The sequence below is a fragment of the Ornithorhynchus anatinus genome, chromosome 21 (assembly GCF_004115215.2).
Source record: "Ornithorhynchus anatinus isolate Pmale09 chromosome 21, mOrnAna1.pri.v4, whole genome shotgun sequence".
Taxonomy (NCBI): domain Eukaryota; kingdom Metazoa; phylum Chordata; class Mammalia; order Monotremata; family Ornithorhynchidae; genus Ornithorhynchus; species Ornithorhynchus anatinus.
The window spans coordinates 18,250,385-18,278,173 of NC_041748.1; the positions used below are offsets into that span (position 1 = coordinate 18,250,385).

Genomic DNA, 27,789 nt, shown 5'->3' on the forward strand with positions numbered 1-27,789 from the left:
AGCCACGGCATCAGGCAAAGTTGATTCACCTGTGCTGAGCAGCAGCAGCATGGAAAAGAGTCAAAGGCAGATGATCAAGTGCCCAAAACGTTGATCAAAGACAATAGCAAGTCTTTTACTGCACGGAAGAAGGCAGCGGTAAACCACTTCCGTAGCTTTACCAAGAAAATTCTACAGATGCACATACCAGAACGGTTTTATGGCAGAAGATGGGGCATTCCATGGAATTGCTATGGATCAGAAATGATTCGACGGCATCTGTCTATCCTCAGCTGGCCGCCGGGCCCCCCATAAGCCCTCCTCCCCCGCGGAGCATTGGGGTCTGGCCCTAGCCGGCCCAGCTGTTGGTCATTCTCATTGGGCGGGGACCCAGGGGCAGGCAGAGCCTCGAGCTTGGAGATCATCTGGACACAATAGTTTTGGACTGTCTGGATGGCAGGAAGAAAGTCCATCTGGATCCCATTTGCCTTCCCTCTCAGTTGGGAATCTGGGCGGGAGAAGAGAAGCTCCCTGGAAAGAAGTTGGGGGGGGGGGGGCCTCCCTCTTCCGGGTGCCTAACGTACTCGCTGTCCTCCCCAGCCCTCTCAGGAACTCTGCTCTGGCTGTTTAGTGGCCTTTCTGGTGGGGGGGGGGGGGAATTCCACAGGACTATCCAAGAAGATTAGTTCCGAGGAGTGAACCACAGTAGATATTTAATTTTGGTTGGCTACCGGTGAATATTTATTGATCACCACGGGATGCCAGGCACTGGACTAAGCACTTGGGAAAGAACAACAGAAGAAATCCATTCCCTGACCACAAGGAGCTTACACCCTTAATGGAGAAGACTTATCACTCTATGGTATTTACTGGGTTCTTTATGCAGAGCACTGTATTAAGCGCTGGGGAGATTGTACAGCTAATAAAAATAAAATAATTGTGGTATTTGTTAAGCACTAGGTGTGAAGCACCTTACTAAGTGCTGGGAGAGACAAGACAATCGAATTAGACACAGTCCCTGTCCCACACAGGGTTCCCAGTCTCAATCCCCATTTTATAGATGAGGCAACTGAGGCACAGAAGTTAAGTAATTCACCCAAGGTCACGCAGCACACAAGCAGCAAGCCAAGATTAGAACCTATGACCTTATGACTCCCGGGCCCTTTCCTGCCCTATATTTACATATAGGGTAATCAGAATACAGAGTAGAACGGACAACTTAATACATGCCTCGGCACAAATGTGGAGGATGGGGATGAAGGAATTCGCAAGAGCTAGAGGTGACTGTTGGGTTTATGAGTTCATACGGACCACAGTCAAGGGTAGATCTGAGTCTGTTCTTGGAGTCGTAACCACGATAGTTCAGACACATTTTCAAGGCTGGGAAGGAGGGCTGTTTGGGGGAAAAACTACCAAAACAATGCTCAGAAAAGAATATCTTATCTGGGGCAGTGGAAAACCATGCAGAATAAAGAAGTGAACAGACCACTGCAGAAGGGCAGGATGGGGGAGGTTTTTAGGGGTTTTTTTAATGGTATTTGTTAAGTGCTTACTATGTGCCAGGCACGGTACTAAGTGCTGGGGGTTAGATACAAGTTAATCACATTGGACAGAGTCCCTGTCCCAGATTGGGCTCACAATCTTAATCCCCATTTTACAAATGAGATAACTGAGGCCCAGAGAAGTGAGTGAAGTCACCCTAGGTCACACAGCATACAAGTGGCAAGAGCTAGGGTTAGAACCCAGGTCCTTCTCACTCCCAGGCCTGGGCTCTATCCACTAGGCCATGATGGAAGTTACCAAGAAGAAGCTGGAAGTCTGAAGAATGGGAGTCTGAGAGGTAAGTTCCCTCATCAGTTCAGTTTCCTCCTCTACCAAATGGGGATTCAATACTTGTTCACCCCTCCTAAATTAGTCTGTGAGCCCCATGCGGAATCTAACTTGGATCTACCCCAGTGCTTAGCAAATACCACAATTTGAATACTATGATGATGAAACCTTGGGAATTCCGGGGAAAGGGAGGAGGGAAAAGTGAAGGGGAAGGAGAAGAAGAGAAGAAGTTGAGTAAAAGTGGGGAAGGGAAGGCAGGGGGAGAGGCAACAGGGTGGATAGAGACAGGCTTACAGTTCTAACACCAAGGTTGAGGTCTGCTACCCCCTTCTTCAGTGGAAGGCACTGGGGCAGTTTAAGCTGTCCTTTCCCCAAACAAGAAAGGGCAAAAAAACCTCTGCATTTCCGGCATGAATGAGTGGGGTCACTGTTTGCAATTGGCCTCCCAAGATTGATATGGTTAAAATTAGCTTCACCATTTTGTGGCCACAAATCACCATAGATACCTGTTGTTCCCAGGATGTGGGGCAAGTGGGAGCTAATCGGCCCCTTGGGAAAGCTGATATATTTGTAATCAGGCAAGAGCCTGAGGCAGAGAACTCCCTAGCCAAGTCTTTAAGGGGTTGGGTGACTGTGTTTACTTATGCGTGTGTCTCTATGGAAGGTCAGAAATCTCCTGGGAAAAATGCTCTAATAATAAGAACAATAACAATAATTGTGATATTTGTTAAGTGCTTACCTCGGGCCAGGAATTATACTAAGTAAGCGCTAGGGTGGATACAAGCGAATCAGGTTGGACAGTCCCTGTCCTGAATTGGGCTCACAGTCTTGATCTCCATTTTACAGAGGAGGTAACAGGCAAAGACGCCTCTCACAACTGCACCTGGATACCAGTCTTCGCTAGGGGAGGGAGAGTCAAACAGAAGCATAACCATTCCATTCCTAGCTTGGTCAGTGGTTAGTGAGTGGAAGGTCATCTGCTACAAGTCAAAACTGCCCCGTGCTGGGCAACAGCGGCACTGGACAGAGTCAAAAGCAGAGGCTCAAGTTTACTGCGCAGAAGGAGGCAATGGTAATCTGCTTCATATTTTTTTACCAAAAAACTCTATGGATCCACTACCAGAACAATTGCAGTTGGAGAGTGGGGCATTCTGGGAGAGATGTATCCACGGTGTCACTATGGGTCAGAGATGACTCAATAGCATAAAAAAAGACAACTGAGGCACAGAGAAGTGAAGTGACGTGTCCAAGGACACACAGCAGACAAGTGGCGGAGCCAGAATTAGAACCCATGACCTCCTGCCTGCCAGGCCCATGGTCTATCCACCATGCCATGCTATGTGCATCCAGCCATATACACACACACTCACTTAAACACTCACTTATTCAATGGTATTTATTAAGCACTTACTGTGTGTGGAGCACTGTACTAAGCGCTTGGGAGAGAACAACACAACACGCACACAAACACACCCATGCACGTACTTGGAACATACGTTTATATGTATAAACACAGTCATAATACATATATGGATGGATGTATTTAGAATATTTCTCCAAGGGGCCTCCTGACACTTTCATTTACTTCAGAGGCTTTGCACATCTCTCCAAGGATGTGCAAATATAATCACCACTTCTGAGCAGAGGTGCCTAGGGACAGGAGGTGAAACTTCCATAGCAATAATGGCCCTTGTTTAGCATTTACTTAAGTACCAAACACTGTACTTAGCATTGGGATAAAGACAGAATAGACACGAACCCTTATTCACCCAGGATTTACAGTCTATGGAGGAGGAAGGACAGGTATCTTATTTCCATTTTACACGAGAAAACTGAGGAACTGAGAAGTTAAAATGATTTGCCCAAAGTCACCCAGCACACCAGTGGTGGAGCCCATCCTAGAACCCTGATCTCCTGACTGCCAATTCTGTGCTTTTTCCACTAAACCATCCTGTCTCTCTAAATAGAATATGATAAAAATACCAGACATAAAGACATGCGATCCCATATCCATATTGCATAGGGGAGGACAGATCTGAAATCAGGATGATCCACTATAAACCTGAATGTCTGGCCACTCTACTCTGGGTTTTTAGGGGGCGATTTATGGTATTTGTCAAGAGCTTACTATGTGTCAGGCACTGTACTACTAAGCAGTGGAGTAGATACAAGCATTTTCATTTCCATCCAGTTCTCTGATACTTGAAGGAGGAAATATGCATAGAGGAAGAGCACTGAAGATGCACAGTGTAGTGGATAGAGCACAGACCTGGGAATCAGAAGGCCATGGGTTCTAATCTAAGCATGGCCACTTGTCTGCCCGGTGGCCCTGGGCAAACTACTTCACTTCTTTGGGCCTCAGTTCCCTCAGATGTAAAATGGGGATTAAGTCAACCTGATTACCTGGTTCCTATCCCAGAGTTTAGAACAGTGTTTGGCACATAGTAAGCACTTGACAAATACCGTAATTATTATACTTATAATTGGTATTGTAATTACTATTATTATTGAAGAGGGCTTGGACACTGGGAACTGCCCCCATACAATGGCCTAGAAGAAAGACCACAGTACTGTGAGTCAGGAAACCAAGTTCAACCTGACTCTGGAATTTTATTTTTTTTAAGTATTTAAGTGCTTCTTATGTGTAGACAGTGTACTCTGCTCTGGCATAGACACAAACTAATCAGGTTGGAAACAGTCCCTGTCCTACAGTCTTAATCTCTATTTTACAGATGAGGGAACTGAGGCCCAGAGAAGTGAAGTGACCTGCCCAGGGTTACAGAGCAGACAAGTGGCGGAGCCAGGATTAGAACCCAGGGTTCTGAGTAATCTCTCAGGGCAGAGCAGTGTTTCAGGCCTGGGGCTCAGGTGATTTCGGTTCTGGCCACTACCAGCATCGAGGCTCAGAATGCTCCCAATTCCGGCTCTGGCTCTGGACCCTCTTCCCTCCAGTCACCTCCAGAAAAATGCCTTTTGCAGGATGACACTGCCCTCTGGTGCTTTTCACAAACACCTCTCCTTCAACATTTAACACCCAGGTTTATCTTATTTTTTTTTTTGGCATTTGTTTAGCGCTTACTCTGTGCCAGGCACTGTAGTAAACGCTGGGGTAGATACAAGTTAACCAGGTTGGACACAGTCCCGGTCCCACATGGAGCTCACAGTCTTAATCTCCATTTTACAGAGGAGGGAACTGAGGCCCGGAGAAGTGAGTTGCCCAAGGTCCCACAGCAGACCAGTGACAGAGCTGGGATCAGAACCCTGGTCCTTCTGACTCCCAGGCCCGGGCTCTATCCATTAGGCCAGGCTGGGTTCCCTGCAGTCAGTCAATCTTTCAAGGTTCCTACCTTCCTCAAAAAACATTCAGGTCATGTATCTCCCTTCCTCAAGACCTTCCAGTAGCTGCCCATCCACCTCCGGATCAAAGTCCTCACCATTGGCTTTAAAACACTCAATCACCTTGCTCCCTCCAACCTCACCTTGCTGCTCTACTACAATCCAGCCCACACACTTGGCTCCGCTAATGCCAACCTTCTCACTGTATCTCCATCTCATCTATCTTGTCACCAACCTTACCCTCGCCTGCCTCTGGCCTGAGCCCCCTCCCTCTTTGTATCTGACAATTACTCTTCCCACCTTCAAATAATAATAATAATGTTGGTATTTGTTAAGTGCTTACTACGTGCAGAGTACTGTTTTAAGCCCCGGGTTAGATATAGGGTAATCAGGTTGTCCCACATGAGGCTCACAGTCTTAATCCCCACTTTCCAGATGCGGTTACTGAGGCACAGAGAAGTTAAGTGACTTGGCCACAGTCACACAGCTGACAAGTGGCGGAGCTGGGATTCAAAGCCATGACCTCTGACTCCCAAGCCCGTGCTCTTTCCACTGAGCCACGCTGCTTCAAAGCCTTATCAAAGGCACATCGCCTCCAAGACGCCTTCCCTGACTAACTCCTTTCCTCCCACTCCCTTCTGTACCACCTTGACTTGCTCCCTTTATTCATCCCCCCCGCAGCTCTTCAAGCAATTATTTACATATCTATTTTATTTATTTTTACTAATGTCCATCTCTTCCTCTAGACTGTAAGCTTATTTTATTAGACTGTAAGCCCGTCAAAGGGCAGGGACTGTCTCTATCTGTTACCGATTTGTATATTCCAAGTGCTTAGTACAGTGCTCTGCACATAGTAAGCGCTCAGTAAATACTATTGAATGAATATATTGTTATACTGTATCCTCTCCTGCTCTTAGTACAATGCTCTGCCCATAGTAAGCACTCGATAAACATAACTGACTGACTCAAAAACCGTACCCATTGGCCACAGTCATTGATGCCAATGGCTTCCCCATGACTGACTCCACTGGGCCACAGAGAGCCCTCATAATTCCACAATTTCACCTCAGCAATGCCAAAACCCATTCTATGAGAGGTGCAGCGGGGAAACTGCAAACACAGTGGACAAAAGAAACCCTTTAGTGAGCCGCCAAAACCAAACTGCCAACAATGCTGCACGGCTATGAGCAGGTGGGAGGCAATCGAATCACAGGTATTTACTGAGCATTTACTGTGCTAAACACTTGCGAAAGTATTCATTCATTCAATAGTATTTATTGAGCGCTTACTATGTGCAGAGCACTGTACTAAGCGCTTGGAATGAACAAGTTGGCAACAGAGACAGTCCCTGCCGTTTGATGGGCTTACAGTCTAATCGGGGGATCTACCACAATACTGTCGGTAGATGTAGTCCCTGCCCATAAGGAGCTTTGGCAAAAGGGCAGAGCAGACCAGCAAGCAGCGATCAATAATAATGTCGGTATTTGTTAAGCGCTTACTATGTGCCGAGCACTGTTCTAAGCGCTGGGGTAGACACAGGGGAATCAGGTTGTCCCACGTGGGGCTCATAGTCTTCATCCCCATTTTACAGATGAGGTAACTGAGGCACCGAGAAGTGAAGTGACTCGCCCACAGTCACACAGCTGGCAAGTGGCCGAGCCGGGATTCGAACTCATGACCTCTGACTCCAAAGCCCGTGCTCTTTCCACTGAGCCACACTGCTTCTCTTAAGCAGTCCTCTCAGAGACAGGAGTGTTCCTGAGGACAACTCCTTCATGGAGATTACCACCCAGAGAAATAAAATGATGTTGTTAGTGGTGGGCAGTAAATATAACAGTGCAGTGAGGGCCAATTCTCAACAGGCCGCCAATGTGCACTGGTCTTACAGTCACTCACCCATCCACTGATCACATCTGGCCCTCAGAGTCCTCCTTGACCCCACGGAGCAGTTCTGATGGATATGCTGCAGGGAAGTTCTTGAACAGGGGGATTAAAACCCAGGTTTCCTGCTTCCCAGGCCCATGCTCTTTCAACTAGACCATAAAAACACAAAGGAACACAAAGTGCAGCGGACAGGGAATGTGTCTGTTTACTGTCGCATTGTCCTCTCCCCAGCACTTAGTACAGTGCTCTGCATCCAGTAAGTGCTCAATAAATACGATTGACTGAATGAATGCTACATTGCACTCTTCCAAGCACTTAGTACAGTGCTCTGCACACAGTAAGTGCTCAGGAAATACGACTGAATGAATGAATGAAAGGACCGTAAGGCTGAGCCAACATACTGCTACCACCTCCCGTCTCTACTGGTAAAAGCAAGACTAACAAAAATAATAATAATGGCATTTGTTAAGCACTTACTATGTGTCCAGCCCTGTGGTAAGCACTGGGTAGATACAAGCAAATCAGGCTGGACACGGTCCCTGTCCCATATGGGGCTCAAAGTTTTTAGAACAGTGCTTGGCACATAGTAAGCGCTTACAAATACCATCATTAGTAATTCCCACTTTACAGATGAGGTAACTGAGGTGCAGTGACTTCCCCACTGGCACACGGCAGACAAATGGTGGAGCCCGGATTAGAATCCATGACCTTTTGACTCCCAGGCCCGGGCTCTATCCACTAAGCATTAGAGACCCTGTACACACACAGAGGGCAGCAGGGGAAGATGGGGACCCCTCGGGTTGCGGGGAGGGGGAAGACATTCAACCACTCTCACCCACCCTCACCCTGTTGCCCTGCACCCTAAGGAGGGATCTTTCCAGAGCTCTACCAACCAGGAGGGGTGAGGATCTTGAGGACCTGGCTCCTGGGGTCACTGGCCCATTAATCCTTCTTACACCCAGCCGTGACGTCCAGACGGACACCCAGTCCCAGACAGACTTCCTCGGCACAGTTCCAAGAGAGGAAAGAGACAGCTGAATGCAACTAGCCACCACCCCCACCATCCCGTCCCAGCCTGGCACAGAGCAGACTGCAGGCTGCCCTTTGCCCAGCCCGGAAGAGGCAGCAGCTGTGCTCACTTTCTGCTATGATTTACTTCTTCCTGCTGCAGCTGCTCCAACCCATCTGGCTCCCTGAAATTCCTGCTGCCCAAAACCCAGTTGGAAGCAGTGTGGTCCAGTGGAGAGAGTCTAGAAGCGGGAGACAGGAGATCTAGGTCCTAATCCCTGCCCTGCCACTTGTTCGCTGTGTGATTTTGGACAGGCCATTTAACTGCTGTGTGCTTCGGTTTCCTCATCTATAAACTGAGGATTAAATACCTATTTTCCCTCTCCCTCAGACTGTGAGTCCCCTGTGGGGCACGGCCTGATCTAATTGAATTTTATCTACCCCAGAGCTCCGCAGACAGTAGATGTTTATTCACTCGTATTTATTTAGCACTTACTGTGTGCAGAGCACTGTACTAAGCATTTGAGAGCGTGCAATACAACAATAAACAGACACATTCCCTGTCCACAATGGGCTTAGAGTCTAGAGGTGGGAAGATGGACATTAATATAAATAAATTACAGATATGTACATAAGTGCTCTAACATTTCAATGAATACTACTATTGTTACCAGTTCCACTAGCTTTGTGGTAGCTGTAAACTCCTCGTGGTTGGGGTTTGGGCCTGTCAATTCAATTGTAAGCTAGCAAGTGCTCAAAACTTAGTGCTTAGTACTCTGCACAGTAAGCACTCAGGAAATACCACTGATTGTGACATTTATGAAGGTACTGCTGATGGCAGTGGAATGGTCTGATAGGGCCCATATGATGTTCTAATTCACCTGTCCAAATCAATCAGTCGTATTTTTTGAGTGTCCTATCCAAGTACTGTCCTGAGCACTTGGAAGAGTACACTATAACAGAGTTGGTAGACACCTTCCCTGCCCACAGTGAGATTACAGTTTAGAGGGAGATGATCTCTCGAGGTTTCTCCCAGCTCTAGCCTGCCCCTACTCAAGGTAGCTATCCAGGGCATTTTCCATTTATGTTTTTTGCTGCTGGCATGTTTTCAATCTCTTTCCCTGATCCTTTTTTCTGACCTTTTTCACTCTCCCGGAGTTCACTCTTCTAGAGACAGTCGCCTCTCTGTCCGTGAAGTTGTATTTGAAGAGCATTTGCCTCCCAACTCCCAAACCTGAGTCCCTGGGTTCAGGAAGTGGGAGTAATGGTATTTCTTGAGCACTCATTTGGTGTGAGCCAGTGTACTAAGTGCTTGGGAAGGGCAGCAGAGTGTCCCATCTCATCTCTACTCATTCTGCTCTCTGTTTTTCTCAGCATTTGCCACGCTTCCACCCACAGTGCCTGTCACTGAGCGATAGCTTCCAGAGACTTAGAAGCCTTCGGAGGGAGGGGGATTCTGCAGTTCAGAATAAAAAGCTCAATCAGTGGTATATATCTAGCCCTTACTGTGTGCAGCACACTGTATTAGGCGCTTGGGAGAGTACAGTATAACAGAGTTGGAAGACACATTCCCTGCTCTCAAGGGTGCTAACAGTCTAGATGACTGACCCTTTCACCAGACTTTGCCAAGGGGGTCTCGGTGATTTCTCAAGAACAGCAGAACTTAGATATTTTCAGAAAACTTCCAGTCAAGCAGTCCTCTAAAGGTAACTTCCCGCTGGGTCCCTGACTCTTTCCATCTCCGAGAAGCAGCCTGACAGTGGACAGAGCACAAGCTAGAGTCAGAAGGCCATGGGTTCTAATCCCCGCTCCGCCATTCATCTATTGTGTGGCCTTGGGCAAGTCACTTCACTCTGCCTCAGTTACCTCATCTACAAAATGGGGATTGAGACCGTGAGCCGCACATGGGACAGAGACGGTGTTCAGCCCAATTTGTCTCCACCCCACGCTGAGCACAGTGCCTGGAACATAGTAAGAGTTTAACAAATACCATTATTTTTATTATTATTAACATTATTTTTTGCCCAGCCCTAGCTTGCATTTCTAGGGCTTGATCCTCTTGCTCCCAATTACCAGCTTTTACACTGCCATCTCGTGGCCTCCATGCTGCATGACAGAGAAGCCCAGTTTTCTCTCATTTCTTATTTCTAGATCCTTAAACATCAATTATATTTATTGAGCGCTTACTGTATGCAGAGCACTGTACTAAGCTATTGGGAGAGTACAATGTAACAATAAGCAGACACAGTCCCTGCCCACAAAGATCTTACAGTCTACAGGGGGAGATAGACATTAACATAAATGAATTACAGACATGGACATAAGTTCTGGGGAGCTGGGAGAGGGGGATGAATGAAGGGAGCAAGTCAGGGTGATGCAGAAGGGAGCGGGAGAAGAGGAAAGGAGGGCTTAGTCAGGGAAGGCCTCTTGGAGGAGATGGGCCTTCAAAAAGATTTTGAACAGTGGGAGTGAGGAGTAATTGTCTGTGGGATAGGAGGAGGGAGGGCATTCCAGGCCAGAGGCAGGACATGGACAAAGGGTCTGGGGTGAGATGGTAAAGATTGAGGTACAGTGAGAAGATTAGCACTAGAGGAATGAGGAGTGCGGGCTGCTTGTAGAAGGAGGGAAGTGAGGTGAGGCAAGGCGGTAGACTGCTTTCAAGTTAATGGTGAGTAGTTTTTGTTTGATGCAGAGGTGGATGGACAACTACTGGAGTTTTTTGAAGAGGGGTGTGACACCTCTGAGGCACAGAGGGAAGTTTTACTTGCCATTCATAAGAAAAAGGGAAGGTAATGCTCATCGAACAATGAATCAAAGGCCCAGAAGGAGTGGTTTGGAATGTCTTTCCTATTACTCAATCGTTCATTGGGACGGTTCTTGGCTAAGCTTCTTGGTTAGGCTTTCTATGACAATTAAATCTGTCTCTTTCTCAGGGTTAGATTACTCCTTTCTCCTCCTGTGGGAATCTAATTCAGGGCATATTGATGATTTTTGACTCATCTGAGGGAAGACTGTTAAAGAAGCCACACATAAAATGGAAAAGCAGCATGGCCTAGTGAAAAGAGCAAAGGTCTGGGAGTCATTCATTCAATCAATCGTATTTACTAAGCACTTACTGTGTGCAGAGCACTGTACTAAGCACTTGGAAAGCACAATACAGCAATAAAGAGAGACAATGCCTGCCCACATCATCAAAGGACCTGGGTTTTAATTCTGGCTCTGACAAATGAATGCTTACTGGGTGACTCTGGACAAGTCACTTAACTTCTCAGAGCCTCAGTTACCACATCTGTAAAATGGAGATTAAGTCTTTGAGCCCTATGTGGGACAGGGACTGTGTTCAACCCAATTAGCTTGCATCTTCCCCAGTGCTTAACACAGCGTCTGGCACATAGTAAGTGCTTAAATATTTTAAAAAAGAAAAGTAGCAATGACTTGGACTGAGCGACAAGCAGCTCAGCTAATAATAATTATGGTATTTGTTAAGCACTTACTATGTGCAGAGCCCTGTTGTAAGCGCTGGGGTAGATACAGGGTAATCAGATTGTCCTACGTGGGGTTCACATTTTTTTCAATCCCCATTTTTACAGATGAGGTAACTGAGGCCCAGAGAAGTGAAGTGACTTGCCCAAGGTCACACAGCAGATAAGTGGCAGAGTGGGATTAGAACCCGAGTCCTCTGACTTCCAAGCCCGGGCTCTTTCCACTAAGCCAAGCTGCTTCTCTCCTTGGATAGAGCAAGGGCCTGGGAGTCAGAAGGACTTGGGTTCTAATGCCAGCTCCACCACATCTGCTGTGTGTCCTTGGGCAAGTCACTTCACTTCTCCAGGCCTCAGATACCTCAGCTGTCATATGGGGATTAAGACTGAGAACCCCATGTGGGTCAAGGGACTGTGTCCAATCCAATTTGCTTGGATCCACCCATGCTTAGTACAGTGACTGGTACACAGTAAGCACTTTAGAAATACCATTATTATTACTACTATCAACAGAAAGAAAACGCTGAACAAATTACAGTCTGCTGCCCCGTGAGGTGCCATGGGGAGGGAGGGCAAGTGGCATGGTGGCCACATAATCGGGCCAGTTCTGACCAGGCCTCTTCTTGAGCAGCCTTCCTAACCCAGCCCTATGAGACAATAATGCTGTTCCCCAGGGAGTGACGGCTAGACTAATCATTCATTCAATCAATTGTATTTACTGAGTGCTTATTATGTGCAAGGCACTGTACTAAGCACTTGAGTACAGTATAACAACAGACACATTCCCTTCCCACAAATCTTACAGTCTAGAGGGGGAGACAGGCATTAATATAAATTACAGATATGTTCCTAAAGACTAGTCACGACTAGTCTCCCCCTCTACTCTGTAAACTTCTTGTGAGCAGGGAATGTCTGTATATTGTTGTGCTTTACTCTCCAATGTGCTTGGTAGAGTGTTCTGCACGCAGTAAACGCTCAGTAAATATAACCGACTGACGTAGGATGTGAATGTCTTCTCTGCAGGGCCTCTCCTTCCCCTGATGGTGACAGGGGCCTTAAGGGATCTTTCTTGATCCACCGCTAAACCAGGGCCTGATTCCCAACCCTCATTCCCTTGTAAAGGGGAGAGGGAAACCCGCCCTAATCGCCCTCTAGCCAAACCAGATATGTGGGAACAGGAACGTGTGAGCTTGGAAATGAGAAAAACCATCAGTCTCGGCTCAGGGAATCTCCTCTGTGGCCAGAAGAGGGGGCAACCTGAGCCTCATTCTTGGTTAAACAGCTGGGGATAAAAGGCTGGCACCAGAAAGCACCTCTAGGACAGAAACCAGGCCCTGGACCAAAATACCCACTATTATTCATTCATTCAATCGTATTTATTGAATCCTTACTGTGTGCAGAGCACTGTACTAAGTGCTTGAGAGAGTACAGTCTGGTCTGCTGGGTAAGCTTGAGCAAGTCACTTCACTTCTCTGGGCCTCAATTTCTTTATCTGTAAAGCGGGGATTGAGACTGTGCCTGGCACGTACTAAGTGCTTAACGAATACCACAATTATTTTATGCGTGTCGTCTTCCACTAACAGAATTCAATTTTTCAGCTTGTTTTCCCCCTCCACATGTTAGAGGAATACTTGGGAAGGGTTCCCAGGAGAAGATCCCATTGTATTCCCAACCCCACCCCCTCCCTCCATCATGACCTCATCTCACACGTGTCTCGTTCCACCCTCCAGAATTCAGTTTTTCGACTGGAACAATCCCTGCCCTCCCCAGCAGCACTCCCAACTCCGACCGCATCTTCCAAATCTCAGGGGCACAGCGGGCCTCTCTGCCAGCCTCGCTGAAACCCAAGAAGCGTTTGGCTTCTGCTAATCCCTCTCTTCCCCTGCCTCTCCCACCCTGCTTCCACCGCCTCTGGCAAATACCAACTAGAAGGCTCCAAATTTGTGGGAAGGAACTTCGCCTCTCCAGACTCCCTTATCCCTGGCCAACATGCCCAAGCTACGAAGGTTTCGCAGTCATCGGATCAGTGACGGCAAACTGGAAGTCAAAACCCAAAGATAATAAGCCACCGGAGGTGGTTACAGAGTGGGGTGTCTGGCAGTAGGCAGAGGCGGGGAATAGTTCTTAAAGGTGTTTATCGTGCCCCGGTGCAGAGTGACCAGAAATCCAAGCTTCTCAAGATAATCCCAAATAGAGGAAGAGGAAGCTATCGATTCAAAGTGGAGGGAGAAAAGATCAGAAGACCTTCGGGAGAAAGGAGAGAAGAACAGAGACAGACATCCATTACCCTGCAGCTGCTGTCCCCAGATCACGAGCGAAGACAGTCCTGAGAAATGGGGAAGGGGTGAAGCAGCCCCGTGAAACGCACGCTGCCACACAGCTGCACTGGAGCTCGGCAGACGGGAATTTCAGCAGCTCCTCCTCATCAGATCCTGCCCTAAACGACAGACAGGCTTCAGGCCGGTCACGAAGACTTCAGGTCTGAGAATTTGCGAGAAGGTGCCGGTGTTTGTCGCGGAGCCACTCTTGCTCTCTCAATCTTGTCCCTTGTGTTGTCGCTGGTGTGGAGAGGGCAACAAGGGAGTTGGCGGACAACGGCACAGTGTGCCATCCTGCCTTAGATGAGAGGCAGCATGGTCTAGTGGATGGATCATGGGCCTGGGAGTCAGAAGGACCTGGGGTCTAATTCCAGCTCCACCACTTGTGTGCTGTGTGTGACCTTGGGCAAGTCACAACTTCTCTGAGCCTCAGTTCCCTCATCGGTAAAAAGGGGATTAAGACTGTGAGCCCCAGGTGGGACAGGGACTGTGTCCAACCTGCTTAGTTTTTATCTACCCCAGCACTTAATACAGTGCCTGGCAAACTGTAAGCACTTAATTACCACTTTTAGGCACAAAACGTACTCATGGCCAAAGTATTCACAGCATTGGGCCAATATGTTCGGCTGGGGTTCCCCAAAGCCTCTTCAGCAAAAAGGAGGAGGAGGAAAAGGAGAAGGAAGAGGTAAAAGAGGAGAAGGAAAAAGAGGAGGAAGAGGAGAAGGAAAGAGGAGGAGGAAACGAAGGAGAAGGAGGAAGGAGAAGGAGGAAGGAGGAGGAGGAAGAGGAGGAGGGGAGACACCCCAACCTCTTTCTCCTCCTCCTCTGGCAAGCATCTGCCACTGAGATCATTACCCCTGGTCCTTCTTTGGGCTATTCATGGGAGTTTCCAGCAAGGCAGAAACATGTCACCAGGTCCCCTCTGACCCCCCGCAAGGACCAGTTGGCAGGTGGACACCTGGCATTGGTTCTCTCCAACTTGGAACCTGGCTCCACCTCTGACCACTTCACTGTGCCTTGTTCTCGCCTTTCCCGCCGTTGACCCCTGGCCCACATCCTACCTCTGTCCTGAAATACCCTCCCACCTCACATCCGCAAAGAGTCACACTTCCCCCCTTCAAAGCCCTACTGAACAATCACCTCCTCCAGAAGGCCTTCCCAGACTAAACTCCCCTTTTCCTCTGCTCCTCCTCCCCTCCCCATCACCCCTACTTGCTCCCTCTGTTCTACCCCCCTTCTCGCCCCATAGCACTTGTGTATATATGTACATATTTATTATTCTATTTATTTTATTAATGATGTGTATGTATCTATAATTCTATTTATATTGACGCTATTGATTTGTTTTGATGTCTGTCTCCCCCCTTCTAGACTGTGAACCTGTTGCTGGGTAGGGATTGTCTCTATTTGTTGCTGAATTGTACTTTCCAAGTGCTTAATACAGTGCTCCGCGCACAGTAAGCGTCCAATAAATACGACAATGACAAGGACTGTGTCCAACCTGATGAACTTGTATCTACCCCAGCGCTTAGTACAGTGCCTGGAACATAGTAAGCATTGAACAAATATCTCTGAAGAAAAAAAAACCCAAAACCTGGGTCCAGTGGTTTGGTAAGGACAACCAAGCCCCTGGAGAACAGGACCAGTCCTTCCAGACTTTCACCTAGTTTTCTCCCTGAAGGAACAGTACAACTGAGAATGAGCATTGATGGTAGCATCAGTGATGGAAGGGAGGACATCATATATGGCTGATGGAGGAGGAGGGTGGCAGCGGTATCTTGGTCTTCCTTCTACCACTTCTGATGAAAGGCATTTATTTATTGATTTATATTTGCAGTTGTATCTCTTAGGTGCTTATTACGTGGCAGGGACTGTGCTAAGAACTGGGGTAGATTCAAACTAACCAGGTTGGATGCCGTCCATGTCCTAGATGCGGTGCAGTCTTAATCCCCATTTTACAGATGAGGTCACTGAGGCCCAGAGAAGTGAAGTGACTTGCCCAAATCACACAGCAAAAGTGTGGCAAAGCCAGGATTAGCACCCAGGTCCTTCTGACTCCCAGGCCTGGGCTCTATCTAAGCCGCACTAATTCTGAGCACTTACTGTGTGCAGAGCACTATACTAAGCACTTGGGAAAGTACAACACAATAGAGTCAGTAGTTACGATCCCCACCCACAGGATGCTTATATTCCAGGCTGGGAGACGGACATTTAAATAAATTACAGATCTGGGGAATGGCAGAGTATAAGAATAGGGACCAAGTTCTATGGGGTTGGAAGCAGATGAGCATCAAATCAATCCATCAGTGAAAGGAATTTTTTGAACACTCACTGTGTGCAAAGCACTGTACTAAGCACTTGGGAGAGTACAATACAACACTAAGAGGTACACACCCTCTTCTCTCCTTTCTCTCCCAACTTCCCTCTTCAGTTTCTCCCTCTCAACTCCTCCTAACTTCTCTACCTCCTTTCTTCATCTTTCCATTTTCTCCCATTTATCCTCAACATGACTAATTCAGCGCCACCACAAAACCTGCCCAGGAGCCCTCTTGCCCCGCTTTGGGACAGGGAATCCAACCATCTTAGCTACGGGGGTTCCCAAGAAGCAGAGTGGCCTAATAGTTAGCTACAGTTCCCAAGCAGAGTGGCCTAATGGTTAGAGGCCAGGCCTGGGAGTCAGGAGTGTCTTGGTTCTAATCCCACTTTTGCCACATGTCTGCTGTGTGACCTTGAGCATGTCACTTCACTTCTCTAGGTCTCAGTTACCTCATCTGTAATGGATTAATACCGTGAGTCCCATGTGGGGACATTGACTGTGTCCAACTTGATTAGTTTTTATCTACCCCAGTGTTTAGAGCAGTGCTTGACACACAGTAACTGCTTAACAAATACCATTGTTATTGGTAAGGCATTTTGCGTTTAGTAGACGCTCAATAAATACCACTGATGGATTGACTGCTTTTCCAACCACAGCTGAGACCCTTGGTATCAAATAACTCAAAAAGCATAAAATGATAGAGATTATACAGGGAGTTATCTCTGAAATTGCTACCTTAGGATGCGGATATATTCTGAATGTGGACTGCTCTGGAGCAGACGGTGAGCGAGGTCAAAAATTCTAATCCTGCCTTTGTGAATCCTTGCCGCTGCTTCTCCAGTGAGAAAATGGAAACAAGGAACGTGTACTTATGAAGACTACCCAGCAGCCGCAACACCAATCTGGGCCTGAACGAGAATAGAATTATAAAATGAGACTCTCTGCCAGTTAAGAAAGGACCGTTTCCTCGGTGTCTCAGATGCGTGTGACTCTCCAAGGGAGAAATGAATGAGATATGAACAAAACCGCCATTGCATAGCTCCAAAAATGCACCACTCAACTCTGCTTCCTTCTTGGCCAGAAAATTAATAAGCAAGATTTCACCCACCAACCAATCAGTGATATTTTTTACTAATCACCTACTAGGTGGTAAGCTCTGTGTTTGGGAGAGATAGGCAGTGTCAGGATACACACGCCCTGCCTTTCAACAGGAACACACTGTAATGGAGAAACTAGACAATAATGATTGACAGTGAAAACTGGAGGAAGAACAAGGACATAACCCACTTTAATCCCAGTTCTGCCGCTTCCCTGCTGTGTGCCCGTGGGCAAATCACTGAACTTCTCTGTGCCTCCATTTCCTCATTTGTAAAATGGGGATTAAATATCTGTTCCTTCCCTATTAGACTTTGAGTTGCAAGTGGAACAGGGACTGTGTCTGATTGAATTATCTTGTATCTAGAACCCCAATGTATAGTACAGTGCTTGGCACAGACTAAGAGAAACACCACAATTACAATCATTATTATTACAAAGTAAGCGCTTACCAGATCCTACAATTATTACTTAAACTATGTCATGGGAAAAAAACTGCCCTTGATCTCAAAGTTGAAGGAAACATGGAAGGGAATGATAGAATCTATATAGGAGGAAAAATGAGTCTTTGTTTAGCCAATTTACAAACATTGGTTTTTAACAAAAAAATACCTGATAGTTATAACAGTTTGGGTCAAAAGGAACAAAGTACTGCCTGGGTAGGTGAAATGCCTGTAATTAAGAAAACAATAGGAATTTCACATTCAGGCTGCCAGATGTCTCTAATTAAATTCCTCTGTAGTCAACTACAGCTTATTCCCAGAACTGCTCCCAGTTTAAAAGAGCAGCTCAAAAACCTGAGACAGAGGATGGAGCAGGGTAAAACTTTCCTTGTTTCATAATAAATATGGCATTTGTCAAGGGCTTACTATGTGTTAAGTACTGGGTGGGTACAAGACCTAAGCTCACTGTGGGCAAGAAACGTGTCTACCAATTCTGTTACACTGAACTCTCCCAAGTGCTCTGTACAGTGCTCTGCACACAGTAAGTGCTTGATACAGACCATTGATTGAAGATTGGAGTTTCAAAGCCAACGATAAGGAGTTTCTGTTTAATGCGGAGGTGGACGGACAATCACTGAAGTTCCTGAGGAGTGGGGAAACATGGCCTGCACACACTGAGGGCTCAATAAATACCATTAATTGATTGACAGGGAAAAAACCTTCCAATCTCCTTGCCTCCTCCCAGGGGATTACCGGTTGGTCACTTTTCCCTTCCCCCAAACCCATTTGAAAACTCTGTCCTGAGATCATGGGTTTTACATCCTGAATGTTGGGTGGAATATCACTGAGGTTGTTCATGTGAATGAAGTCTATCTTGCCTATTTGAAGAGAGGCCACCTTGACTACTTCTGAAAATCAGGGCACCAATAGCAGTTAAGTGAAAAAAAAAAGCCTTACTTTAAGGAGAACAGAAACAAAATTTAAATGGAAACAGATTTCCTCCACTTGAATGTCCCCGGTCACATTTTGAAAGTTCCAGGTTGGTCGCAGTGACGGGTCTCCCCTCCCTTCCTGCTGCCCCACCACACTGACTTGGGCCCTTCAATCAATCAGTCAATCATATTTATTGTGTGCTTATGGTATGTAGAGCACTCTACTAAGTGCTTGGGAGAAAACACAAAGCAATATAACTGAGTTGGTAGAGACACTCCCTGCCCACAACAAGCTTACCGTCTAGAGGGACCTTTTCATTTCTCTCTGCAGAGTGATTAATTAATCCACTAATAATGGTATTTGTTAAGTGCTTTCTAAGGGCCAGGCACTGTTCTGAGCACTAGAGTAGATACAAGCTAATCAGGCTGGACATAGTCCCTGCCCCGTGCAATGTAAAAAGGGCTCACATTTTACAGATGAGGGAACTGAGGCCCAGAGACCTGAAGTAATAATAATAATAATCGTGGTATTTGCTAAGTGCGTTCTATGTGTAAGGCACTGTACTAAGTGCTGGGGTAGACACAAGCTAATCAAGTTGGACACTGTCCCTGTCCCACATGGACCTCACAGTCTGAATCCCCATTTTACAGTGAGGTAACTGAGGCCCACAGAAGTGAAGAGACTGGCGTACTTACTTACTAAGGTCGCAGGGCAGACAAGTGGCAGAGTTGGAATTGGAACCCAAGTCCTTCTGATTCCCAGGCCTCTGCTCTGTCCACTAGGCCACAGTGCTCCCTTACCTTGCCCACCTCCACTCCACCGGCTCATCGCATCCATGCCCGTCCTTGGCCAGCTCTTTAGGGACTGCAGATAGAGAGAGAGAGGAGAGGTCCCTGCTTTCACCATCCAGGGAACCCAAAGTGAAAAGGCACCTTGCTGCCCAAAGGGGCAAAAACGGAGGCCAGTCCCGGCCTCGTCCCCCAGTGTATGGTTTTCCCTCCGATTTGAAGGTGCCACTTCTGAAACAGACCAGTCTGGGTGGCTGAAAAGACTTTGGTGGGGCTGCCAGCCTCTACCACAGCCACCTCGCACCCCACCCTCCCTGTGTCGGGGACCCGCTGGCTGTCATGAGTGGCTGGGGTTGTTTTCCCTTCTAGACCCTGAGCTCCCCTGAGAGTCTAGGCTCACGGCGGGGGGGAATGTGTCCCTTAGACTGGGACACTGTCTTCTCCCAAGCATTTAGTACAAGTGTTTTGTGCACGGTGAGTGCTCAATAAACACAACTGACACCTGGCGCAGCGGAGGCCGGGCCCCGCACGTGGGGGGAAGAGGAGGAGGAAGGGGGGGAGGCAGGGAGGAGGCAGGAAGGAGGCAGGAAGGAGGCAGGAAGGAGGCAGGAAGGAGGCAGGAGGAGGAGGCAGGGAGGAGAAGGAGGCAAGGAGGAGGCAGGGAAGAAGAGGAGGAGGCAGGAAGGAAGGGGAGACAGGAAGGAAGGGGAGGCAGGGAGGAAGAGGAGGCAGGGAGGAAGAGGAGGCAGGGAGGAAGAGGAGGAGGAGGAGGAGGCAGGGAGGAAAAGGAGGAGGGGGAGGCAGGGAGGAAAAGGAGGAGGGGGAGGCAGGGAGGAAAAGGAGGAGGGGGAGGCAGGGAGGAGGGGGAGGAGGAGGCAGGGAAGAGAAGGAGGCAGGGAGGAGGAGGAGGCAGGGAGGAGGAGAAGGCAGGGAGGAGAAGGAGGCAGAGAGGAGGAGAAGGCAGGGAGGAGGAGGCAGGGAGGAATAGAAAGAGGCAGGGAGGAGGAAGAGGGGCGCCCCCCGGGCCAGGCCGGAGAACACTTAGTTACTTACGCAGCAGCAGCAGCAGCAGCAGCAGCAAAAGTCGGAGTTGGGTGGGGAGGCATCGCGCGGGCAGCGCACGGTCCGGCCACAGACGGGCGGGGTACAAACCTGCAGACACGTGCAGACGGGCGGGGCACACACGTGCAGGCCCCCCACGCGCCCGGCAGCCAATCCCCGCCCGCCCCCCCACCCGGTCGGCAGCCAATCGCCGCCCGCCCCCACCTTCCGATTGCGGCTGGCACGTGGGCCGCCGACGGGCTGTCACCTGACCCGCGGGGGTCGATTAACCGGGGTCGTGGCGGGACGGGCCGCCCCCTGCCCTTCCTTCCTTCCAGAGTATTTACTGAGCGCTTACTCTGTGCACAGCGCTGGACTCATAATAATAATCATGTTGGTATTTGTGAAGCGCTCACTCTGTGCAGAGCGCTGTTCTAAGCGCAGGGGGAGATACAGGGTCATCGGGTTGTCCCCCGTGAAGCTCAGTCTTCATCCCCATTTTACAGAGGAGGGAACCGAGGCACGGAGAAGTGAAGTGACTCGCCCACAGTCACACAGCTGACGGGTGGCGGAGCTGAGATTCGAACCCACGACCTCTGACTTCCAAGCCCGGACTCGTTCCACTGAGCCACGCTTAGGATGGACAGTTGGGCAACAGAGAGAGACCATCCCTGCCCCATGACGGGCTCACGGTCTAATCGGGGGAGACATACGGCAGAACAAAATGGAACGAAAGGAAAACAAGACAACATTATCCTGATAAATACGATCAAGGGGATGGACACCTCATTAATAAATAGGGCCCCCACCCATGCCCACCTCACCCCACGTCCACACCGGGACACCTGGTGGGTGGGGGCGGGTGATACCCTGGAAGCCGGACCGTCCCGACCTGTCCCTCCCCCCGACCGCATGGGCCGAGAGGCCTTCCTGGTTTGCCACCGAGACCGGGAAAGCAGATAATAATAATTATTACTACTATTGTGGTATTTGTTAAGCTCTTACTACGTGCCAAGCACTGTCCTAAGCACTCGAGTGGATACAAGGTCATCAGGTTGTCCTTTGTGGGGCTCACAGTCTTCATCCCTGTTTGACAGATGTGGTCACTGAGGTACAGAAAAGTCAAGTGGCTTGCCCAAGGTCACACAGCAGACAAATAGAGCTGGGATTAGAACCCACATCCTCTGACTCCCCAGACCGTGCTCTTGCCACTAAGCCACACTGCTTCTTGGGGCACGGGACCGTTCCTAGCCCCTAGTTAGGGGCAAGAGAAGGCAGCTCCCCGCCCTTAAGGCGTGCAAGTAGGAGGTTTGGAGGTTTGGCAAGTGGTTGGTGGACTCCCGTGATAATAATGATGGTATTTGCTAAGCGCTTAATATGGGCCAAGCACTGTTCTAAGCGCTGGGGTAGGTACAAGCTAATCGGGTTGGACGCAGTCCGTCCCATGGGAGGCTCCCATTCTACAGATGAGAGAACCGAGGCCCAGAGAAGTGAAATAATAATATTTGTGGTATTTAAGTGCTTCTAAGCACTGGAGTAAATACAAGGTTATCAGGTTGTCCCACGTGGGGCTCACCATGTTAATCCCCATTTGACAGATGAGGTAACTGAGGCACTGCACTGAGGTAATAATAATAATAATAATGTTGGTATTTGTTAAGCGCTTACTATGTGCCGAGCACTGTTCTAAGCGCTGGGGTAGACATAGGGGAATCAGGTTGTCCCACGTGGGGCTCACAGTCTTAATCCCCATTTTACAGATGAGGGAAATGAGGCACAGAGAAGTTAAGTGACTTGCCCACAGTCACACAGCCGACAAGTGGCAGAGCTGGGATTCGAGGTAAAGATCCAGGGATGGCTGAAGTGCCCCCTGCACCGAAATGGAGCTGTGCAGCAGCGGGAAAGATACCGACCCCCTCCCCCCAGCACACCTTCAGTTGAAAGCAAAATGTCTTTGCAACCCGTGGAATAGGGAGCTGCCTCGGTTCTCAAAGGAGGCCTTGAAACCAGTCCCAATCTCCTCCTGTGGGGTGGACTCCTCATCAGTTGCATGGTTCGCTGTGAGAGATGATCGCGTCCACTTGTCCGGAATTATCGGGACGAAGGTGCTGACTGGTGGATACAGGGGCGAGGGGCATGGGTCATGTTGAAACAGGTGGTCTGGTAGAAACAGGTTCCTTCCCTGATGCTGTCACCTCATGGTGAAGACTGAAGACAGGCTTTTTGGGAGGCAGTTCAGTGATGCTTCCTCTGCTGGACCTGTCTGGAAGTCAGGCAATCCTAACCGTAGAATGGTGAGGCAGGGAAATAACTGGGAGCATCATGTAGCCTGATAAAGTTCTTAATAATAGCTTTTTTCCTAATATTTAACAATTCTTAATTCATTCTTTAAAATTATTTATAACTAAACAATTTTTCCAATTATCATCCTTCTGTTGCTTTCCAAATTCTTGGGATATGATGACTCAACCTTCCCAGTCCCTTAAAACAATTGCAAAGACAAAGTAGACATCCAGATCTTCACATATGAATGACACCGAGTGAGAAACATCCATCTGATTTTAGCCCTATTTTCCAGGCTATAGTAGAGACAACATATAGAACTTCTAATTGTAAGCTCTTAACATAAATGGAAATTTTATATTAAAGACTATCTGAACCAATGTAACAAGCAAGGATGAACAAATAAACCCCATTTTTAATACATTCAATTTGTCATATTCAGCAATTAAATCTCTTCTTTGTGTGCGGCTGTCCCTTTATTAGACTCCGTAAGATCAATGGCTGACGAAGTTTCTCTGCCTAATCCTATTTTAGTTAGCTCTTAAAATCCGTTTAAGGAGAAGGAAACTCCAGCTTCGATTATCATTTCAAGTTTTCCCTTCCAATCTCAGTACTACATTTACCCCAAGAATATTCCTTTACCCCAAATGCTAATAATCCAGTTTATCAAAAATGATACAAAGGAACACGTCTTCCGTACGTTTTCTTTTCACCACACATTTGGTTCATTCCATACTGAACATGCCAAGGCAAGTTTTCTTATTCAAACCATCACATTTATACCAGCCATATGTATAGACACCAAATATATCAAGATGACAGTTTGGGACAGGGACAACCAAAGCCGCTCAATTCTCCAGAGTCACAGGGAGGTCTCTGAAGTTCCGTTTCATAAATAAGCTCAGCACTGGGGATGCTGAGCCCCATCTTGGGGAACTTCCCCAGGTGGAGATGAGGTCACCGTGGTGGTGTTTTTTTGCTCCCTCAACAGGAAGAGGCAGCTTTGATGGCTCGTTATGGGCAGGGAATGGGTCTGCTAGTTCTGCTGTATTGTACTCTCCTACGTGCTTAGTACTGAGTATTGAGTATTGCTAAGCTCTGGAATAGATAAAAGGTAATTTGGTTCGACACAGTCCCTGTCCCACATAGGGCTCGCAGTCTTAATCCCCATTTTACAGATAAGGTAACTGAGGCCCAGAGAAGAGAAGTACTTTACACCCAAGGTAACGTACAGCAGACAGGTGGCGGAGTAGGAAATAGAACCCAGGTCCTTCAGACCCCTCCAATCCCCACTACTCCCTGCTGGGGACATCAGGAACTGAGAGGACCCGCAACCTCCAAGATGGCCGTTTGAAGCCTTCACACGGTGGAAAAGCTAAAGTACTTTGAAATCAAGCACTGTGCCTGGAGTGGGGAAAGACCATCCCATCCTTCCCCCTCCAAAGCCTTACTTGCTCATTTTCCTTCCTACGCTCCCTTGGCCTCTAATTCTCTGGCTCTAAATTCTCTTATTTCCTGGTACCTCGCCTACAACGTCTGTCCTCCCCATTGAGATTTTGAGCCCCTTGGGGGACGAGGACCATGTAATTTCATCCTCAGGATGTAAACAGTGTAGGCACGGAATGCGTCTGTTACACTGTTCTACTGTCCTCTCCCAAGAGCTTAGTATAGTGCTCTGCACACAGTAAGCTCTCAATAAATACAACTGATTGACTAGACTTCTTGAGCTCAGCTTAGCACAGAGCTCAGCCCAGAAAAAGTGCATTACTCCTATTTCTAGGAACAGTTTGCCTCCAGCTTCCTCTTCAATTCCCCCTGGTTTCTGATCTTCTTTTAAATGTTCACAGGCTCTATCATCCAATACTGAGCATCCCCACTCTTTTCTTGTTGTTACGCCCAGGCTTGGAAAAGCTCTGAGGATAGCCCCTTCTTTCTTCCCACTTTGAATCATTCTCAGCGTGCTCAGGGACACCAGATGCATCAAAGATACAAGCACCGGAAAGACATCCTTAAAGCTAGGGAAAACTTGAAGCTCAGAAGTACGAGTACAGACAGATCCAGAGCCTAAGTAAAATATACACACATGAAATAAAAGACCGCATCCGGTAGCAACGATGGAAAAAGGCTCTATTGGCCCACAGTTTGCCTTCCGTCCATCCCAATTGCTAACTCTATTCCCTTAGGAATCGAATACCCATGGCAGTCACCAGACAAATGCCCATGGTTTGGGAGGCTGTAATCAGGGCTTGAGAAACTGTAACTAAATGGCAATCTGTGGTTTCATAAGAGCAGGTGGATCGTAACTGGGAAAACCAGAGTGCAATTTAAAAATTACCTTTGGGGATGGAATGACTTCAGCTGCAGAGCCTGACACCCAGAATAACTCATTTCAATACATTCAGCCAGTATTACTCTATAGCAATACTTACTAGCCACTTCGATAATTTTCCAAAGTTCTGGTGTATTCATTTTCTTTACGAAGAATGTGAAGAAGTTCGAATTATTAGAAACTGGATCTTTAAAGGCTGGGCTTGAAACCTATTGCAGCTAGGGAGATAGCTAGGAGAAGACACAGCAGCCTGAAAACCAGGAGAGAGAGAGAGAGGAGAAAATAACAACTGGTCTTGGCTAGAATGCAAATGAAAATGAAGTATGAGAGGTTATAATAATCCTAACCCAATAATACTTTTATGTTGTATAGCACTTTGCTTTTCTAAAGCATTATAAAAAGTAGTTATCATTTGGTGCTCATGCCATTCCTGTGGGGCAGAGGCAGATAAAACCTCAGTTAATCAGTGGTATTCACTGAGCGCTTAACTTTGTGCAGAGCACTGCACTAAGCTCTTGGGAGTGTACAATACAACAGAAGTAGCAGGCACCTTCCCTGCCCACAATGAGCTTACAGTCTAGAGCGTCAGCCCGTTGTGGACAGGGAACGCATCTACCGACTCTGTTATGTTGTACTCACCCAAGAGCTTAATCAATACCATTGACTGATAAACCACATTCTGCATCCCTGCTGGCAGTCCCATGGCTGGCCCTGGGAATAGGAGGATCTGCAAACCCGGGGATGTCTGCTGGAGGCGGTGAAGGTCGCAGACCACCAAGGGTGTTACGTGATGGAGACGGATCCGGAAGGAATCCTAAGAAAAACAGCTGGCTCACACACGTGGCAAAAAGACTCCCGCAGCATTTTCGGCAACCATCTGTTGGGTCATACCCAGAGAACTGTGGCTCTGGTCGCTCTGACCCAAAATGGGCCTTGCACATAATCGGGGCAGGGGAGTGTCCAAGCAGCGTCTGGAATTCAGGTTTTCCAATTCCCAGACCCATCCAGAACCAATTCCTTCCATCCACCCACACTGGCTCACAGGCCCAGGCCCCTTGCCCTTCCGTGAACTTTTCCTGCATTCCCGGTTTAAATGAAAACCCATGGTCCACCCATTTACCACAGTGAAAACATTTATTTTTCTCAGCCCGTAAAATAACATTTTCTCTCTTCTGTAGAGTTAAGTACCAGAACACTCCATTTTCTTAAATAACAAAATTCCTAAAAATATATATTAAATTGTATACAGTGTGTCACACTTCATCTTATATTTTAAAATACATGGTGTTTCTATTTTATTCTCAAAAAATTGCATATTAAGAGCATATTTACAAATAAAGCCACATCATTAAGAGAAAAATCCCACCTGGGAGAATTTGGACACCGGAAGGCACTCAGACATTTATCAATCAGTGGTATTTAATGAGCGCTTGCTGTGTGCAGAGAACTACGCTTGGGAGCGTAGGTGGTATGATACCATGACCCCTTACTAGGCGAGGAACCTTGCCTCTGACTTCCGTTCTCTTTGGCAGGTGGAGGAAAAAGGGCCTCTCATTCCTGCCGTTTCAAATCCCTCTTGGGGATTGGGGATTTGCTCAAGCCTATTCTGAAATCCGGGAGGTCGTTACCCCGGCCCAGGAGGGCCAGCATGGGCGTTGTTGGCCCCGTGACTCCGGAGAGGACGGGAGGGGTGGGGCCCACTCACCATCCCACCGTCCCTGAACCCAGCCCCGGCAGGATCCACAAGGGACAGAGCGGGCTGCTCCTTGCCTCCAGCTCTCGCCTCGAGTCAGAAGGGGCTCTAGAAAGATCGAACGGGTGGGCCGGGCTCGTAGTTTGAACGGTAGAGGGAAGGCGACTACCATTAAGCAAGTTTAAAGAACAAAACATTCTCGAAGAGGGAGAGAAAGCAGGTACTTTAAACCCTGGAGAAGAAGCATTCGTTCTGAAAACACTGGGGGTGCAAGCTACATCGAAGAGCGCCGTGGATGCAATAAGAGATCCTGAGCAGGAACATTATGTAGCCGGTCAATAATGATAACAACCTCAGCCCTTCCCTACACCAACCCACCCAATCCCCAAATCGGCAAAGCTAGATAGGGAATCCCACTGCTCCCCATTAAGTGCTACTCCATTTGAAGTGTTATTGCTTGAGCTATGTCTCTCGTGCACCTCCAAGTCCTCAGATCGCTCACCCACCAGACAAAATGACCATTTTCTACTCAAGACCGAATTTGTGTGTGCTACTTATTTCTCATTTGGCACGACCAGAGGGGCTTCTCACCAGCTGCGCAGGTACAGTGCTGTATAGGAACCTGTACGACAAGCTACACCTCTTGCTTAATAGAGAGAGACCGAGACAGAGACACTTATGACTCACTGCCAAGTCTCCAGAAATGTGAGACACCCAGAAAGAGTGAAAGCGCTCCATTAGCTCCTTGTGCTCTGGCCTGACTTTCTCCTGCCCACTTTGACCAAGGTGCAACCAGAATTCATTCCACTTGACCACAGAAAACCGGTGGGGTTTCTTTCTCACTGGTACTAACCAGATCACGAGGAGCATGGCCTAGTGGATACAGCTCGGGCCTGGGAGTCAGAAGGACCTGGGTTCTAATCCCAGCTCCACCACTTGTCAGCTGTGTGACTTTGGGCAAGTCACTTCATTTCTCTGGGCCTCAGTTGCCTCATCTGTAAAATGGGAATAAGACTTGTGAGCCCCATGTAGG

The 27,789-nt window shown here is 47.9% G+C and overlaps 1 protein-coding gene across 3 annotated transcripts in view; it reads right to left on the reverse strand.

Moving 5' to 3' along the window:
- The window catches only part of EMID1 (EMI domain containing 1), a 64,337-nt gene extending 43,777 nt beyond the window's left edge, over positions 1–20,560 (reverse strand). For all 3 annotated transcript variants that reach the window (XM_029048734.2, XM_029048733.2, XM_029048731.2), the window contains exons 1-2: positions 20,464–20,560; positions 19,423–19,486 (exon numbers count right to left, since the gene is read on the reverse strand). In XM_029048734.2, coding sequence (XP_028904567.1) covers positions 19,423–19,459 — 37 coding nt within the window. In that variant the 5' untranslated portion in view covers positions 19,460–19,486; positions 20,464–20,560. The remainder of the gene's footprint in view (positions 1–19,422; positions 19,487–20,463) is intronic.
- Positions 20,561–27,789: the final 7,229 nt, after the last annotated feature.